The following is a 19,668-nucleotide window of genomic DNA, read 5'->3' as shown; positions in this document are numbered from 1 at the left end:
ACAGCAATAACAGGCAGACTAAGTCTGGTTTTGCTCAATAATCCACAGGCTAAACTTTATATTCCACTGTAATCAAGGTTTATGGGGGAAAGGCAGGAAACTGGAGTTGATGTTTATCGTATCAGCCATGATTTCATTAAATGGCAGAACAGATTTGAAGGGCTGAATAGTCTACATCTGCTCCTGCATTTTACCAGCATATAGCTACATTTTGTTTTCATAAAGAGGAACAGTGTTATGGGATGTGGGTATTACTGGCAAAGCCAGTATCTGTTGCTCATCCCTAACTGTCCTTGCACTAACTGGCCAGATAGACTTTTTCACAGGGCAGTTAAGATTCAATTACATTTCTGGTGACCCAGGCTCATTGCAATGGTCTGGATTTACATCTATTCCAGATCTAGTAAAGATGGCAAATTTCTTTCCTTCAATGACACAAGTAAACCAGATGGGTTTTTACGGCAATTATCGATAGTTTCACAGTCACTACCATGGAGACAAGCTTTCAGTTCCTGATACATTAATTGAATTCACCAGCTGCCACAGTAAAACTTGAAGCTGCGTCCCCAGAACATGAATCTCTGGGCTACCAATCACGTGATATTACACTAATCCACTAACTCCACCACACTGTAGTAGATTGTAGGCCACTCACCCACATCTGGGAGAATATATATTATACGTGTGTGCAATAGGAGTGGCCTATTTCAGCATATTATGCATCCAGACATTTCCAGTTAAGCCAACCACTTTTCCACACGAAAGCTAACCAAGCTGTTCTAAATCAGCTTGAATAGTGGCACTTAATAGAAACAGATGCTATTGCACAATTTCAAAAACTGAATATTGAGGGTGCTAGAAATATGAAAATGCCGGAAAAACTTAAAATAGGTCAAGCAACATTTGTGGAGTGACGACAATGCCTTCTTCAGAATTATCCTGGTTTCCGAATTTCACATTGGGAAACAGGCATTAATTCCATCGGCAGAGGTACATTGCCAAAAACAAAACAAACCATTGGAATTTATTTCTATTATCGGTTTCACTAATTGATTTAAGACCTAACATGTTTGGCAATCAAAATGATTGAAAAAAAAATTATGTGACCTGAATGGAACAGACATGCAATACCTTAAAACATATACTCACTGCGCATACCAATGTAGCTTTTAGTCCTTTCTATTCTGTCACTATCCTGCATAACTTAGTTGAAACAACAGGTAGCAGTGTTTCAAGTTTGAAGTCAAATGCTTTATTTCGTCCAGGACAGAGGTCACACACCCTCCCCGTCCTGCAGCAGTGTTACAGATCCTTTAAAAATATTGCCAGATATATTACAATGTAGTATTGTTTCAAATTGTTTTAGTTAATTCTTTTTTTTTTAAAATCAGCACCCAAATCCCAGCAATTGTCTCTGCCAATTTTGTTTTTACATTGCAACTTACCTTTTGATGTTCTTGATGAGCACTTTAGAAGCATTTTAACAGCATTAGTAATATCTGTTGTGTAAATTGCTTTTCTTACTTTATTTAGTGTTTTTATGAATGGTACTTGCGCATATGGAATCAATTCATGGCTCATGACTTCAGTTCCAAGACTCCCAAACCAAGACACAAGTAGAAGAAAATTGGTCTAACATGACCTTAAGAATAACCGAACTGCGCACATACAAAATTAAAAGTGATGATCTACAAATACTTCCTCGCTCATTGGCATCCCTAAACCTACTACTAGACAACAAAGTAGACTAACAGTAGGTGAACATTAATTAGAAACAGCTAAGGATCATATCGTTTTAGACTAAATAAAATAGTGTTTTCCTGATCCACTGAAAATAGAATTTCAGATCCACTGAAGACCGAATTTTACAGTACAGGAAGTAGTTATTTGGCATCATATGTCCATAGCTACACTCCAAGGAGACAGAGTTACTTAGTCCCATTCCCCTGGTAATGGTTGCTTCATAATCGCCTAGATTTTTCTTCTTGAAATTTTCTTGATCTTCCTTTGTAAAATGATTATAGATTCTACTTCCACCACCAGGTCCAGACATTCTACGTTAAGATTCTCATTCTGCATCATGTGATATGAGCCTTTAATTGGCCATTTTAACGGCCATGACATCCTCAACAACGTGAGGCATATAAAACTAGACACAATGTGAAGAAACTCTGAATTGTTTACTCTAAGTTGTTGGAACAGCCAAGGAGCAAAAGCAAAACTCGAAAATTGTGTTAGTATTATTTATGCTCCGAGGGTTTCTCTGGTTTTTGTTTTAAAGATACGGCAAGTGGGTGGGAGAATATCACGACCAACTGGAGCAGGTGACATAATAACTCTTGAAACCTTAATGTTTCCACTCTGTTTTTGTACATAATTCTCCTATTCACAAAATCCAGGATCACACATTGCATTTAAAACCAAACAAAAAGCACAACATTCAGCATGTTTCCTTTATCAACCCACTGCTACTTTCAAAAATGAACTCCAAATATTTGCTAAGCATAACAAAACTTTTGAATTGTGAGGAGGAAGTAAAATGCTTTAAGATGATTTAGACATGATGAATAATTAGACATTGTTACGCAGCATCTACCATCATCGATAAGTGTGAAGGTATCTTCAGTAGGAAGAAAAGAATGGCAGAGTATTTTATTTCACTGGTGATAGATTGGGAAATATTGATGTAAAACAGGACTTAGGTGTTTTTATACATCAATCGTTGAAAGCAAGGACACAGGTGCAGCAAGCAGTTCGAAAGGTAAATGGTACTTGGTCTTTGTTATAAGAGGGCTTGAGTACACAAGTAAGGATCCTTTGCTGCAGCTGAATGGAGATTTGGTGAGATGATATCTTGAGTATTGTGTGTAGTTTTGGTCTCCTTACCTAAGGAAATACATTCTTGTCATAAACGGAATACAGGGAAGGTTCGCTAGACAGTTTTCCAATAATGACATGCTTGTTTCATGAGGAGAAATTTGTCGAACTAGGCCCATTGATATTCCCAGAGTTTAGAAAAACAAGTGAGGATCTCATTGAAAAATTCTGATTGGGCTGGGCACACTGGATGCAGGGATGGTTTTAAGTGTGTGGAGCTGGATGAACACAGCAGGCCAAGCAGCATCTTAGGAGCAGGAAAGCTGATGTTTCAGGCCAAGACCCTTCTCTCTGTACTTATTTGGGGCGTGGGTCGTTTGTGAAGAGACAATGGTCGACCATTTATTTCCAAATTTCTTCACTCAAAACGGTGGTGAAGCCGCAGAATTCTCTACCATACACTGAAGTCACTAAATATATTTAACAAAAAATGTGTGATTTTCTGTCAGGAATGGCATCAAGAGGTATGGGGGAAAAGAGGAGGATTGTCGTAATCCTGCAGGATGTGTTTACTCAGCTTCTTTACATCTTCTGTCTGCTGATTCCTCTTTAAACAAATTGGATGGCAATCCAGCTAACCTGCTTTGTTCTACAGTATCACACACCTTTTGCATTGCACAATGTTGTTAAAATTCATTCCATGAGCAAACGTGAATAGGAATATAACTTTTCCCCCTTTACACTCCAGTTTACAAATGAAAAGAATGGAAAATTACCCTCTCATTTTACAATATGATTAGGAAACCATGGTCTTCAGATTTATAGGGAGTTGACACAACTAACACTTAAATATTTAATGAGGATGGAAAATGAGAATCAAGTCTACTTCTCAGAGCAAGCATTTTTAATCATAATGCTTCTAATTGTGTATAGAAATAGTTTGCTCTTGAACACATTTCATTTACCTGCAAACACAAAAGCAAAACACATTTCTACTTATTTAATCAACCATCATTCTTTTCAAACCCCTCTCTTTCTAATGCTTTAATTTTTACTCATCTTGTGCGTTCCCATAATCGTGTCATTCAGTTAAACGGACCTGGCTTTCTCTCAACGGTACGGCTCTTTACTCTCCTTTGTTTTTGATGAATCCATATCTGCTGCACCTCATTATAGCTTTTCATTACCTCCTGCATCACTGCTACTCATCCGGCTTAAGAAATAAAACAGAAGCATTAGACAATAATGTAACGCTATGGATTCTCACCTGCTGTCTTTTCCATTCTGCATGGAAGAATATCGATCAATGGTAGAGCGTTCACACACATAGGTGTTTCTTCTTGTCATACCAGGGAGCATGTTATTCTGAAATATTAAATCAATTTATGTCAGCTAGCTATGGGTTTGTAATAAAACTATTAATTATGTTGGATCTGTTTGTATTTGTATCTTTTAAGTTCTGGAAGGGCACTCTGACAATTTCAAACCTATCATAAATGTTACTATTTCCATGCACAGCCAGTTATACATCATGGGTTAAACATGCAGCTTCACAGCCACAATTATATATGCCATTGATGACGTGACTGTCATTCAGATGATTTGAGGGCCTTATTGCTGAGGTAATTTTTCACAATTACCATGCATTTAATCAAAGATCATTAAATCCGTAAGATTACAACAATCGCGTTTAAGCTATACACAATGGCTCAGGAAGCCTGACTGGAAAGGAACATAATTTATGTTGAACGTTCAAACAGAGCCACTACTCGTGGTAGAACTCAAAAGTAAAACTGGTAGAACTCACACTCAACAAGCTGTAGAAGGAGATTAATTAGCGATTCTCCATGGGTCTTGAAGGGGTTATCACACCATATAACATTTACAACTTGGGAACAAACAAAATGTGATTTTTGTACCAATATTCAAGGAAGCCACATTCTAATTAAGCAGGACATTATCAAGATACAAGTGGAAAGCACATGTATCCTACAATTACAACAGAAGTTTGAAAGTTAGAGCTCTAACACATGCACAAAAAACTAAACCATCATGGAAGACTGATGCAAATTTTTAAAGACAATAAATCTTGAGGATCACGGGTTCTCTGGCATGGAAGGTGAAATGATGTCTTTTTTCGAAGGGGTTTCCCCTTACCAGATGGAATTTGCTGCATTTTGGCAAAACATGACAAAACATTTCTCCAGTATTCCATACTGTCTCAATTTCCATAAGGCATTTTGGCCAACACGATCATCCATTCAATCGACAGTTACACAATTATATATTATGCAGTTATACAGTCAATGTAAGATCTGTTTGTTCGAAAACCAGCCTGCTTGTCTCTTAACCATTTGTCAATTTCTGTCTTTGGTTTCTCAGGTGCAGTTCCATTTAAGGCATTCACTGGCAATGACTACAGTATGATGCTACTCACATTCTTGCAATGTTTGGTAACTTCAAATCCATGCTTGCAATTATGCTATTTTTCTTTAAAGTTTCCTTAAATCCTGGGAAAGAATTTTCTACATGTGATGAATGGGTTGGAGTGGGGCAATTTAGCATCTCATTTAAGTTCTGCCTATCTTTTGAACTAGCCTTCATTTCTTGTTTGCGAGTATTGCCTTGTTTTTGTTCTTTATGGTTTTATTTATTGTTATACTCAAATTTCAATGAACATTCTCTTTTCACCATTAGTGTTCCTTTTTGATATTTTGTCAACCTCTAGATACTGATCTTGTGCTTTCAACATGGAACTTTCTGGTTTATAGCACAGATACAGGTCATTTAGCTCAACTGGTTTATGCTGGTGTTTATGTTTCACATAAGACTCTTATCCTACTTTACCTGGGTCCAATTGCAAGTCTTTTTATTCTTTTCCTTTCATGTACATGTTTTGCCTCCTCTTAAAAACATCTTCTGAACTACATTGTGTATTTTTGTATATCAGCCCATTCCACATTCCAATCACTTTCCATGGGGGAAAAACAGTCCAGTTAAATTTCGAAATTAGGTTTATTAGCGATCAACTTCTATTTTTGCCCCTTGCTTTGGATTCCTACAATCATCAACTCAATTAAACGCCTTCTTAATAATAAAGATTTCTGTTGGGATGGTGCCCAGACTCTTTCTTTCCACGAGTAAAGAATCTCAGATCTGGCCTTATTGTAAATCCTTTTAATATCTTACCCAGCAGTGCTGTATTATTTTTAATGACATGAAGCCGGAGAACTGAAAGTGTTAGTTGTTCAACAATGAGCGAAGGCTTTCTTTTTCTGCTCTTCCATTTTCAATTTATCCCCACGCTTTTGCAGTCATCAAGTCTCTTAATCTTCCTAATGTTTGCCTCACCTTTCTCTCCAGGTCTTCTTCATTTGGTGCTGAGTTCATTTGAGGGCTGGTTCCTCTCTGTTAGAGGTTTTTAAGACTTACCTACTTATTGAGAGGGTTAACTGAAAATTGGCTGTCATTTTGCTATCTTGAAACTGTTTCACAACAACTATCAGCAGTTTTGCTTCTATTGGTATTAACTCTCCAAAAGTTTAAATCTAAACGTATCCACATGGGTATGATATTGTACTATGTTGAAATTTACTTTGAACTCTTAATATCTAATACTGATTTCATAAACATGTACTGATGCATCATCCAGATGTTCTAAAGGTCACTATTTGACATCAAACCCGAAGGAACGACCCACAACTCAAGCACAAAACATCTCTTTCATAAAGGTTCGTTACTTTTACACTGAACATGCATTTTATTTCAGAGCTACATGATTAAGGGACCATTCAACTGCCTATCAACAGTGACAGGGTTTTAGCCGGGTCACTAATTATAACATGGAAGGAGTCATCAGTTCAGACAGATTATCAGCAGCCAGATAATATGAATTATGCAATGTGGTATGTACGATAAAAATCTCAGAACTTCTGTCAATGGTTGCATTGTTGCCAAAACATAAAACGGACATGCAAAAAGCACTTTAGCTTGCATTTCAAATTGAGGGATCAAGCTTGCTTAAATCTTGCATGAGATCTCCTCATTAAAAACATAGAAAAGCATTTCTGGCCTGAACACTTAGAATCAAAACAAACAGGTGCATCAAGTTGCTGCTTACACTTGGTCCAGTGGTGGATTTCTTTCTGTCTAGACCTGCCAGTGGACTTGCGGGGACATCTCCTTTGGAACTTACAGTGGTGCTACTTAATTTGCGAGCTATGTCTTTGTCCCAGTCTTCTCTCTGCTCGCTTTCCACACTATTTGCTTGAGCTCGCTTCGTATATGAGACAGCAGGTGGGATCGATGGACCAGCTGCATGACGGAAAAATAAAGGGACAAAATCAAACAAACTCATTTGACCTCAGTTGTGCAGAATTTCATGTCCTTTGCAGCAGAATATATCTTTCCTTGTTAGTCAAACATATTTAAAAGTGCATGTAATTCACCACAGCCACACACTTGATGGCATAATTATCAGAAGCATGCAACAGAAGATAAACTTGATTTGATCTCTTCACAGCATCTTGGATAAGAAAGGACGATTTAAAATAGTTGACGGGCAGATTAAAATACTACATTGCTACACTGTGATAAGAGTATTTAATTCTTGATAACCTTACGAAACTTACAAATCGTATAATTAACTAAAACTGTGCTCATCAATTATCACTGTCGAGCTTCTCTTTTTACATAGCTATCCCTCTCTGTTGTCAACTGACACTCTATGCATGAGTCAGAGGTAACAGGGAAGAATAAAATATATATCCATATATTAAAGCTGAGTTCAATCATCTGACAAAACTAAAAATAGGACAAAAACCAGCTGAGAAAGAAATTTCACATATCACACCAATAAACATATCTTTGAGGAATTGGTTATTGGCTTTCTATTTCCAAGAGCTGTTTTCTTGCCCCATTTAATATTTTCAGGGTTTGATCTTTTAAAAAAAAATCCTGGTACTCAGTACTTATCTCATTCAATTAATATCAACTCTAACATACTAAGTTCTAGGATTAAATTAGGCTGTTACTTCTGGGAATAAACTTTTTCCTTAATTTCATGAAATTCAGAAAAAAATAATTAAAAACATTTTGGGAGAAATCAAAGTGTTTCTTTTATTGACAAAATGATCTGAGATAAAATTCACAATTAGAAAGGAAGGGAGGAAGGAAGCAAATGTACTGCAGCCAAATTTGCAGATGACACAAAAATAGGTGGAAAGGAAGCTGCGAGAGGGATACAACTTGTTCATCTTGGAAGGGAGAACAGAAGAACAGCATTATTTAAATACAGAAAACTGTGAGACAAAGAGACCTGGGCGCACTTGTGTAGAGATAGCAGTTCTGGTCCCTTATTTCGGGAAAAACTATTGGAGGCAGTTCTGTGAAGGTTCACTAGGATCTTTCTAAACAAGCTCTGGAATGGAGGGGTTGTCTTATGAGCAAAAGTTAAACAGGTTGGGACTCTACTCATTAGTATTTAAAAGAATTAGAAGTGAACTGACCTCACTGACACAGAGGATTCTTAAGGGGCTTGACAAAGCAAATGCTGAGAGGTTGTTTCCTACCATGGGAGAGTCTAGGACCAGAATGCATAGTCTCAGAATAAAGGGGTTCCAATTTAAGACTGAAATGAAGAGGAATTGTGTCTCTAAGAGGGTTGAGAATCTTTGGACTCCTTGCCACATACAGCTATGGAGGCTGAGTCCTTGTGTATATTGAAGGCTGAGATAGATTCTTAATCATTAGGGGAAATCAAGGGTTAAAGGGAAAGGGCAAGAAAGTGGGCATGAGGATTGTCAAATCAGACATGATCCAACTGAATGGCAGAGCAGGTTCAAGGGCCTCAACAGTCTAGTCCTGTTCTTTTTTCTTATGGTCTTTGGCAAAGGAGATGAGACACCACTGACAAGGATTGCCTTCTTTTAAAATTTAAGAAAGGAAGGTAGTCAGCCGCAAAAATCTGGGACATGTTTGTATCCAATTTAACTTATAGATCAAAACTGTGACAGCTAAGAAAAAGCTAAAATGGCAAAAAAAATGCTCTCTTGGTTAATAAAACTGGATACTAAGATGGCTTTTATACTTGTAAAGCAACTACTTCCTTAGAAACAGGAGGCTGAGAAATCATCAGCAAAAAGATAAGGATCATTTCCAGCACCCTAACATGTGAGCAGCACGGTGGCTCAGTGGTTAGTGCTGCAGCCTCACAGCGCCAGGGACCCGGGTTCGATTCCAGCCTCAGGCGACTGTCTGTGTGGAGTTTGCACATTCTCCTCGTGTCAGCGTGGGTTTCCTCTGAGTGCTCCAGTTTCCTCCCACAGTCCAAAGATGTGCAGGTTAGGTGGATTGGCCATGCTAAATTGCCCGTAGTGTTCAGGGGTGTGTGGGTTAAAGGGGATAGGTCTGGGTGGGATGCTTCAAGGGCGGTGTGGACTTGTTGGGCCAAAGGGCCTGTTTCCACACTGTAGGGAAGCTAATCTTAATGTCAACAATTTTCACAGCATAAAAGATATCAAGAAAATCTTTAACTCCACTTAGAAAAGGCATACATGAATAAATTATGAATACTGTAAATTGGAATAAAATCAGAAAATAAGACAAACAGCCACGAAAGAGCTCATGTTTGAACTTCTGTACCAGTTGCTGAATGATCTCCTGTGCATTTTTGAGCTTCAAATGAAAGCCCTGTGTCAAAAAAATTAGAAGTTTTGCAATCCAAGGCACACATTCTAATTAGGACTGTTTTGACTGAGATAATGGTATGAGGCAAGCATTGGCTAGGATAAGTATCCTTGGCCAGCTTAAGAGGTTGATGGTGGATAGGCAATGGCAGACATTTAAAGAACACGTGGATGAACTTCATTAACTGCATGTCCCTGATGAAATACTTTGGATCGATTTTCACTGAAGAGAACACAAATAACCTTCAGGAATCGCTAGGGGATAGAGTCAAATATGAAGGAGGAACTAAAGGAAATCTCTAAGTCAAGTAACGGTATTGAGGAAATGGATGGGGGATTAAATTCTGATAATTCGTCATAGACTGATGCTCTGTATCCCACAGTACCTAAGGAGATGGCCTAGAAATAGGGAATGTATTGGCGATCATTTTCCAGCATTCCATAGACTCTGGAAGGGTTAATGGACCGAAGAGTACTTCCACTCTTTAAAAAAGGAAGGGAGAGAGAAAATGGGGAATTACAGGCCGGTTCCAAAATGCTCGAGTCAACCATTAAAGATGTAATAACTGAGCGTTTAGAAAGCAGTGACAGCATAGGTCCAAGCCAGCATGGATTCACTAAAGGGAGCTCATGCTGGACAAATCTTCAGGAATTTTTTGAGAATGTGACCAGCAGAGTAGACAATGGTGAATCAGTAATGTTGTGTATCTGGGCTTTCAAAAGGCTTTTGACAAGGATCCGCACAAGAGATTAATTAGCAAAATTAAACCTGCTGGTATCAGAAATAATGCATTGACATGGATAGAGAACTGGTTGGCAGACAGGGAGCAACAAGTGTTGGAAAAAACAGGTCCTTTTCAGAGCAGCAGGCAGTGATGAGCAGGGTACCTCAGCATTCAGTGCTGGGACATCAGCTGTCCTCAATGTGCATTAACGATTTGGATGAATCAGTTGAATGCAATGTCTCCAAATTTACAGATGACACTAAGCTAGGTAGCACTGTATGCTGTGAGTTGGATGCTAAGAAGTGCACTGTGACTTGAACAGGCTGGCTGAGTGGGCAAATATTTAGCAAATGCAATATAATGTGGATAAATACGAGATTATCCACTTTGGTCAGAAAAACAGGAAGTCAGATTATTATCTGAATGATGGCAGTTTGGGAAAAATTGAGTTGCAAGGAGACCTGGTTGTCATGGTGGAACAGTTGCTGAAGATTGGCATGCAGGTGCTGTAAGCAGTGAGGAAAGGTAATGGTATATTGGCCTTCATAGCAAGAGGATTTGAGTTTCGGAGTAAGGATGCCTTGCTGCAGTTATACAGGGCCTCTGTGAGGCCACACCTTTGAGCAGTTTTGATCTCTTAGTCAGAGGAAGGACATTCTTGCTACTGAGGGAGACCACCCCAGATTCCTGGGATGGCAGGACTGACGTATGAGGAAAGATTGGGTCGACTGGGCTTATATTTAGTGGAATTTAGAAGAATGAGGGGGGGATCTCATAGAAACATATAAAACCCTGATGGGACTGGACAGACTAGACCTAGGAACAATGTTCCTGATGTTGGGGAAATCCAGAACTGGGGTCACAGTCTAAGAATAAGGAGTAAGCCATTCAGGATGGGGATGAGGAAGAACTTTTTCACTCAGAGTTATGAGCCTGTGGAATTCCCTCCCACAGGAATCTGTTGGGGTCAGTTTATTAGATATTTTCAAGAGGGAGGTGGTCCTTTCAGCTAAAGGGATCATGCCATATGGAGGGAGGGTGTGAATGGGATACTGAGATTGCATGATCGTATTGAATGTTGGTGCAGGTTCGAAGGAACAAATGGCCTGCTCCTGCAACTATTTTCTGTTTCTATAACATTTGTCTAAAAGCTGTTTTTTGCTGAAATTACACAGAAGCATAAGTATTGAGTAATAATATTGCACCAAAATCATACTAATATGGTTTTGGAGAATTATACAATTTGAAACTTTCTACAAAACTCTGCAAAAAAAAGAAAAAAAAAACTGGAACCTGTAGCAGCAACCTTGTCTTCACATTAAATAACTAGCAAACATTTGGGGTGGCACGGTGGCTTAGTGGTAAACCATGCTGCCTCACAGCACCAGGAACCTGGGTTTGATTCCACCCTCGGGTGACTGTCTGCGTGGGTTTCCTCTGGGTGCTCTGGTTTTCTCCCACAGTCCAAAGATGTGCAGGTTAGATGGATTGGGCATGGGAAATGCAGGGTTTATAGTGGTTGCATGGGATACTCTTTGGAGAGTCGGCTGCAAGTCCCGGGGCAGCGCTAGGGCGAAGTGGGTCCTGGAGCGGTGTGATGGCGGCATTGGGGGGGTGAGGGTGCGGGGGGTGTGGTAGTAGAGTCCCAGAGTGAGGGGCAGGTCCCAGAGCAGCGCAAGGAGGGTGGTGCGGAGGCGGCACCCAGAGCAGCACGAGGGGAGTGGAGGGGAGGCGGCACCCAGAGCAACACAAGGGGAGTGGAGGGGAGGGGGCACCTTCAGCAGCATGAGGGAGGTGGAGGGGAGGAGGCACCCAGAGCAGCACGAGGGGAGTGGAGGGGAGGGCCACCTTCAGCAGCGCGAGGTGGGGTGGACTGGCAGGTCCTGGTGCAGCACGGTGCGGGGTGGGGCAAGTCCCAGAGCAATGCAACTTACTTTGGGGCAGCTGGAGTGTCAATACAGAGCTGAGTGGAGGCTTGGAGAGGTGTGGGATAGTTGCTGGACCGGACTCTGTCACGAGTAGTCAGACCATATGCTGAGCTGCAGCTATTTGAAATTCTTTACTGAACTGTAATGTCAATCCTTTTACTATGTTATAACTAACTTATTTCTAACGTAATTCTTTAAACATAGTACGTAATGCTACTACATTCCCTTTTATTCCTCTTTTGTATCCAAGATTTGTACGTAGCGACTTGTACCTAAGATCGTGCCATTAAAAGACAGCTATTGTAGAAGCTTTTCACTGTATTTATGTTCTGGAATATACGTGATAATAAAGAATATTCTATTCTATACTATTCAGTAACGGAACAGAATATTAGATTAGTAACAAGTGGAGAGATCATTTTGGGTGTTCTCTGTGAAAACATCAAATGCTAGTTTTTCAATGTAAACTGGGTACAAAAGCACAAAACAAATAAACCTGGTTTGAAAACAATGCAAAGTGCTTTGAAACAAAGAAGTGAACTAAATCAATTTTGCTAAAATAATAGAGCAGTTAGGCCTAGTACGGCTCACTGCAGCACTGCACACTCAAAGTTGAAATGTGCAATATTACTTTACGTGTTTGAATGTCATCCCCACCATGATCACTAAACCGCCGCTGTTTCTGATTCGCTGATATATTGCGCTGGACCTTCGAATGTGCTGGAGACTGCGTGGAGCTGTTGTTGAGGTCACTATTGGGTCGAGACCTATGACACAGGTTACTACTGGATACAGATTCGCTGCCTTCAAACTGGAAGTTTGGAAAAATAGTCATTAGAAATAATTCTTGAACTTCAAAATCTCTTAGTTTACTCAGTTTAAATTACATTCTCTTCTATACTACTGTTTTAACTATTCTGAGCCACTGAAGGTGGTGAGAAAAGGTACATTTACACATGGCATCTGCCCTCCACATCTAATGCAATATCATATTGTTACAAAAAAATCATTTGTTTCCAAACAGCGTATATATGAATACGTTCTCGGTCATTTTGTAAAAGGTGACAGTTTTTCCAGTGCTGTCACTACTGCCATAGGAAAACAAAGCAGAAGACCAACACACAGCAAAGGTCCCACAAATTGTAATAATATATATTTGCTTCTGATGATAGCGATTTAAAATTAAACTCTGACCAAAACACCATAAGAACACTCTTACTCTTCATCAAATAACATCCTGGGATCCTTCATGTTCATCTAAGAGAGAAGACTGGGTCTCATTTGTGTGACTCATCACATAAACATACCACTAATAATGCAGCATGTATGGGTCACCCTACATTCTTTGGTCAGGGTCTCTGGACTGGAACTTGGAACCGTTGTGGTTTTATTCAGAGGTGACCATTACCACTGAGCCAAGGCTGACACTCCACTGAAATCATATGTAGGACAGAAAATGAAAATACAGTCTTCCATCTCTGAAGGACATTAGCAAATCAGTTGGGAACTTATGAGAAGATGGTAGACTTCATGGTCATCATTTTACAAAATTAGGTTGAAAGTAACCAGTTATATATGAGTTCATTTGCACAACTTGTCATTGCAAGATTTAAATGCTACCTCTGTGTTCCTGCCACCAAAAGAAAGGCTTTTCCCAGGAAGATGCACAGTTTTGCTAGAGGTAGTGATTTATTTTCTGTTTCTGGCAGCAGTCAGACAGGGAGAGGTTGTTGGTTGGGGTGGGTGGGGGGAGGATTTGGTAAGGAAGGCAATCATTGTGCACAAGAGGTGGGTGGGAAGGCATGGGGAAGAGAGTTAACCAAGCTGCACCTTGACATTCACATCACCTCCCCTGAGGAAGTGTCACAAATCTGCCCTACAGTCTAAACAGAAAATCCTTCATGATTTACTGTTTTACAAAAACCTCACGTCAATCATTTTCAAATCAGACTGGGGTGTGGGAGAGTGTTACATCATCTTCAGCAGAGAAGACGACCTCAGCGACTGAGCCATGCGGCAGGATATGGAAATACTTGACTCCATAAACACACTGAAACACTTCACATACAACCAAACTTCCCAAATTTTAATAAAATAATATTATGAATCTTGCCTCAGGTGGTTTCCTGCCTAATAACAGGTAACAAGCCATGACTTCATCATACTTCTGCCCCACTAGGGATTCAGTGATTTCTTCTCTCGGGAAGCCCATAGTGACCATCGTTTCTGTAAATATCAATGCAAAAGCATTACATGTTCTGTTTTTGTATATGTAATGAGTTATCATCAAACAGCCTCTCAATACAACAAATTAGATTCCTGGTCACAGTAGAAGCTTCGCTAGTCTAAGGGTATAGCAATTTTTCTTCAGGAGAATAACAGGAAGAGGTTATTGATCAATGTCTAGATAATTATACAATGGCCCAAATCTTCAGGTCTCTGTTTTGTCCGAAATCAGATGTAGGACTGGAGATGCACGTCAGGACCCTGTGGAAGTCCTGTAGGATTGACTGCATGGGAATTGCCTGGGAATTTTCACTTCTAGTGAGCAGTTTTGCCTGGTTCCCAAGACTATCTGCAAATGACTCCACCTCTGCTGCAGGGGCTTTGGAACATTCTGATGTACTTAATTGAATAGTTACCCAAGAAACATCAGACCAAACAAAAAAAAAAGTGTGTGTGTAAATCTTTGTACGTTCCAGAAATGAAATCTCAAATCATTCACACTGATGCCCTGGACTATCACTCCACTCATCAGCTGCTGCCTCACCCTCTCAAGCAGCATCTCACCAACCTTAACATCTGCTCACCCAGTCACTAGCATTCAAACTGGACCTTTAAACTTATGTGGCAGTTGGTGCCATAAAAAGGGGGCATGACCTGTCTTCAACAGCCCTGAACCTTCCCTATCACAATACAGTTTGCTGAGGGACACTGCACTCCACATTCCTGGTAAAGCTGTGCTTGGAAGATGCAGCAAGAAATGCAGAGCAGACGGAGTTGGGGAAAGCTCGAACAGGGCAGCAGTCCAACGATGACTGCCCTTTTTAGAAGATCTGGCTCAATGTTGACATTTTTCAGAGCATCAGTACAATCAAGCACAGGTTGGTCACACATTAAAATGAACAGGCTTACCTATCCTTTTGGGATCACTATAATCAGGCTCTGGTTCACTGTACGGTTTTAGTTCCTCCTCCTCAAAACCAACATTCATCCATCGGTCCTTCATGATTTGCTGTTTTACAAAAACCTCATGTCAATAATTTTCAACTAGGGCTGAGGTATGGGAAAGTATTAAACCTCAAGCTTGATATAATTTTTTTTTAAAGAAAAAGGGGTAACATTGGCTAAAAAAAAATCAGCTAAAGAATCTCACTTACTTCCAGACTGCCTCGTTTAGCAGGATTTAATACCAGGAGTTTTTTGAGCAAGTTTTCACAGTCAGTTGACATATAAAAAGGAATTCGGTATTTCCCACGCAACACTCTCTCCCTCAGTTCCTAAATTAAAGGGGGAACAAAAAGATGGGGGACGTCAAATTGTTTGCATTGTACAAGACCGAATTAGGTCAGGTCCTGAAATTTTCTGAAACTGCCAAGTGGTTAACAGAAAATTCAATGTTGTGGGATAATATGAGGATGCCACAGAATGCAGATTTAAAGCAAGCATACACATTTAATGAAAGGGCAATTCAGGTCCTTTGAGTCAAAAATGATAAAAGCATTCAAATCGCAGTGGTATGAGTCTAGGATTGTACAACAAACGAAAACTAAATCCTTGTGCATTCTTTTTAAATCTAAGAGGGGCAACAGTCAGCTAAATTCCAATATTACTACGCAATGTCTTCCAACCAGTGAGGTATAAAATACAATATTTCAATACAATTGGTTTTATTTAGTTTTGATATCAGGCCTTTGGTTTTTTTTTATAGGGGGTTGCAGGGGGACTTGGAGGTTGGTGTGGAGGTTGTTAATCTGAGAATGGAGGAGTGAATGGCAGAAGTAAGGAAAGGATGCTGATGTCAGTGGCAGAAGAGGTGGGGAGAGGGGGGCTTGACAAAGTGGGTGAGAGCGAAGAGTCTGGTGGTTTAGAGGGAGGAGATACAGCAATTGGCAAGTGGGACGCTGAAGATGTCCATGGAGGGCTGAGGTACGCTCTTGCTTCTCCTGGTTAACAAGGAATGTACTCTCCTTCTACCTTTTAAATAAAACTTAAACAAGTTAGCTCCTTGTGTGGCAATTTAACAAAAAACAGAAATCAAGTAGTTGACAGAAACTTACAGAACTGTAACAGAGGTGCTCAACTTCTAGACTAGACTATCTGTAATTGGATCATCCAAGCCCTGGAAAACCCATGCAACAACTGTTAAGTTTAACTTAAGGTCCCCTGTTCTGCTGGGGTAACCCAACGGATGTTCAGGAAATGATCCATCTCTCCAAGTTGCAATATTCCCACGCAACAAAAACAGCAATGGAGTGGCAAATGCAGAGGAAGGGGTTTACTTCCTGATTTTACCCACCCTCTCTCCACTGCGTGCAGAAGGTAGGGATAGGAGGACACTCAGTACTAGTGAATGCAGCACCACATATAAAACAACAAGCTACCAGTGCACCTAAGCCACTGCAGACTATGTACAAAGGTTCTGCTATTTAGTTTCAGATTTTACAACAGCACTTTTTGCACTGGTGCCTGCTTTGAAAAAAAATGCCAGATTGAATGATTGGAAGTACCAACGGATCCACAATCAATACTTCTCTTTTATAGGATTCCACTCAGCAAGCCAACAAAATACCCTCATGAAAGGATATTGTAAGTAAAATTGAAAGGAAAAGAAATCCCAATAATATAATTTATTAAATTCGGTCCTTTGGTAAAGACATCAATATTTAAAAAACGCTAGTGTTTTACAAGGTTTTCTAAAATCTTTACATTTAAAATTTCAGAACTTTTGCCACAGTCTGGCTGATTTAACATTGGGCCAACGAGAGGTGCACTCATATGAATGCAGCATTTAGGGGCAGAAATAAACTACTCTGGCTTAACAACATTCAAGGACTTGGCTTCCTCCATGTTTTTAGGAACTGACTTCCGAAGACTCATGACAGAGGAAAAACTTTGTTTTAATTGTGTGACCCCCACTCCCCAACCACAGATTCTCCAATCGGAGGGAGCATTCTCGGATATCTTCCCCGTCAAATCCTCAGGATCTTATATGATTTTTAGCTCCCCTAATTACTTGCTGCACCTACATACTAACCTTTCGTGATTTTGTGATCTCTCCATCTTGCGGTCTGCAATGTGTCACCATTTAGATAATATGCTTCTTTTTTATTCTTCCTGCCAAAATGGACAATTGTACACTTTCTCACATTATACTTTATTTGTCACATCTTTGCCCACTCTTTTTTTACCCTCCTTCTGTCCTCTTCACAATTTACCTTTCTACCTATCTTTGTCTATTGTCGGCAAATTTGGTAATACCTTCCATCCCTTCATCTAAGTCATTTATAAATTGTAAACAATTGAGGTCTGAGCACCAATCCATGTGGCACACCACTCATTACATGGCCTACATTTTTACTTTCTGTTAGCCAGAAAATCTTCTGTTCATGCTAATATGCTACCTCCTACACCATGAGCTTTTATATCCCATTATAACCTTTAACGTGGACCTTATCAAACACCTTTTGGAAGCACAGTACACCCACGAGTTCCCCTTTATCCACCAATGCATTTCGTCATTAAAGATTGATCAAACACAATTTCACTTTCACAAAACTGTGTTGAATCTGCCTTGAACATAACCAACTTACCCACTATAACTTCTTCAAAAACAGCTTCTAACATTGATCCTATGACAGATGAGAGGCTAACTGGCCTATAGTTTTCTTATTTCTAATTCCCTTGTTTTTGAGTAAAGGAGTTCATTCACTACTTTCTAATGGGACCATTCCAGAATTAAGGGATATTTAGAAAATTAAAACTAACGTATCGTACCAACTATTTCACTATCCACTCCTATTTTTTGACCTCAGGATGAAATCTGGGCCACTCAGCTCCAACAATTTACTCAGTAGCACTTTTCAGTTGATTGGGATTTTCCTTATTTCCTCCCTCCCCTTGGTTTCCTGATTTATCACCGCTTCTGGGATGCTATTTGCACTCTTAGTGGTGAAGACTGGTGCAGACCATTTGTTATTCTGCCATTTCCTTGCTTTCCATGATTAATAATGTAGTCTTATTTTCTACAGAACCTATACTCACTTCATTAACTCTCCTTCTTTCAGTATTTATAGATTCTCTTCCCTGTTTTTAGATTTCTAGCCAGCTTTCTCTTATACTACAATTTTTCCCTTTTTGTCTTTGTTTGCATTTTGACGTGCCACCTCTTTTTCTTACATTGTTGTGTTTTTTCTTTATTTATTTGTTTGCAGCATGAGGGCATCACTGGTTAGGCGTGTATTAATTGCCCAGAGAGCAGTTAAGTGTCAGCCACATTGCTGTGGGTCTGGAGTTACATGTAGGTCAGACCAGGTAAGTTTCCTTCCCTGAAGGACATTATGGAGCCAGAAGGGCTTTTCCCATCAATCAACAATGGATTTATGGTCATCACTTGATTCTTAATTCCAAATATTTATTGAATTCAAATTCTACCATCTGCCATGGTGGGATCCGAACTTAGCTCTCCGGAACGTTATCTGGGTCTCTGGATTAACCGTCCAGCAATAATACCAGTAGGCCATTGCCTCATTCATGCCATCCTTAATATTTCTAGATAACTACCAATGGTGGGCCCATTCCTTGGAATTTTTCTTACTTGTTCGAATGTATCTATTCAGAAATATCCTCTTAATGTCTGCCATCATGTTTATATTGACTTAGCGTTTAGTCTAATTTGACATATTCACTTTAGATGGCTCTGTCTCTTATTTAAATTTAAAACAAGTCTCACACACATTCCTCTCTCATACAAGCTGAATGTACAAATCAACATATTATAGCCATGAATCACTGGGGGAACTTCACTTTAAGGTTATTAATTAATCCTAACTCATTGCACAGTGCCAGGTCGAGTACAGTGTGCTGCCTAGTCAGCTCCAAAACATGACGTTCTAAGAAACTATTTCAAAAACATTCTATGGACTCATCCTTTGCCCCCTCTGACATTTCCAGACTTGATGTAAATTAAAATAATCTACGATTATCGCTTTGCCTTTCTGATAGGCTTTTCTTGAATTCCTTCCTTTATGGATCACAACAACTGCAACAGCAATTTCCTCTCCAGCCCTGAGAAGCTGCACTGGATGCTGACACTGGGTATGCCATATGAACCCGGCATCTGAAATTGGTGTCAATTTCCCTCACTATACGGTCTCCTACTATAACTACATTCCTTCTAACCACTTCTTCTAGAATGGCTTCCTGTACCATGGCCAGTTAGCACATCCAAACTGCGGCTCACGCTCATCCAGACAAACTCAAAGAACCTCAAACCTGCTGCACAATTACAAA

At 39.7% G+C, this 19,668-nt stretch overlaps 1 protein-coding gene across 6 annotated transcripts in view; it reads right to left on the bottom strand.

Annotated features, from left to right (window-relative positions):
- The window catches only part of mark1 (MAP/microtubule affinity-regulating kinase 1), a 206,800-nt gene that overhangs the window by 18,022 nt on the left and 169,110 nt on the right, over positions 1-19,668 (bottom strand). For 4 of the 6 annotated variants that reach the window (XM_048535737.2, XM_048535739.2, XM_048535736.2 and 1 more), the window contains 6 exons: positions 15,537-15,656; positions 15,292-15,391; positions 14,270-14,382; positions 12,814-12,967; positions 6,938-7,131; positions 4,085-4,182 (listed from right to left, as the gene is read on the bottom strand). In XM_048535737.2, coding sequence (XP_048391694.1) covers positions 4,085-4,182; positions 6,938-7,131; positions 12,814-12,967; positions 14,270-14,382; positions 15,292-15,391; positions 15,537-15,656 — 779 coding nt within the window. Of the gene's footprint in view, positions 1-4,084; positions 4,183-6,937; positions 7,132-12,813; positions 12,968-14,269; positions 14,383-15,291; positions 15,392-15,536; positions 15,657-19,668 lie in introns of those variants that run through there. The other 2 variants (XR_007248083.2, XM_048535740.2) reach the window with 2 other exon arrangements.

The sequence above is a fragment of the Stegostoma tigrinum genome, chromosome 9 (genome assembly GCF_030684315.1).
Source record: "Stegostoma tigrinum isolate sSteTig4 chromosome 9, sSteTig4.hap1, whole genome shotgun sequence".
In the NCBI taxonomy this organism is placed as follows: Eukaryota; Metazoa; Chordata; class Chondrichthyes; order Orectolobiformes; family Stegostomatidae; genus Stegostoma; species Stegostoma tigrinum.
This window is presented reverse-complemented; position numbering and strand designations above follow the sequence as displayed.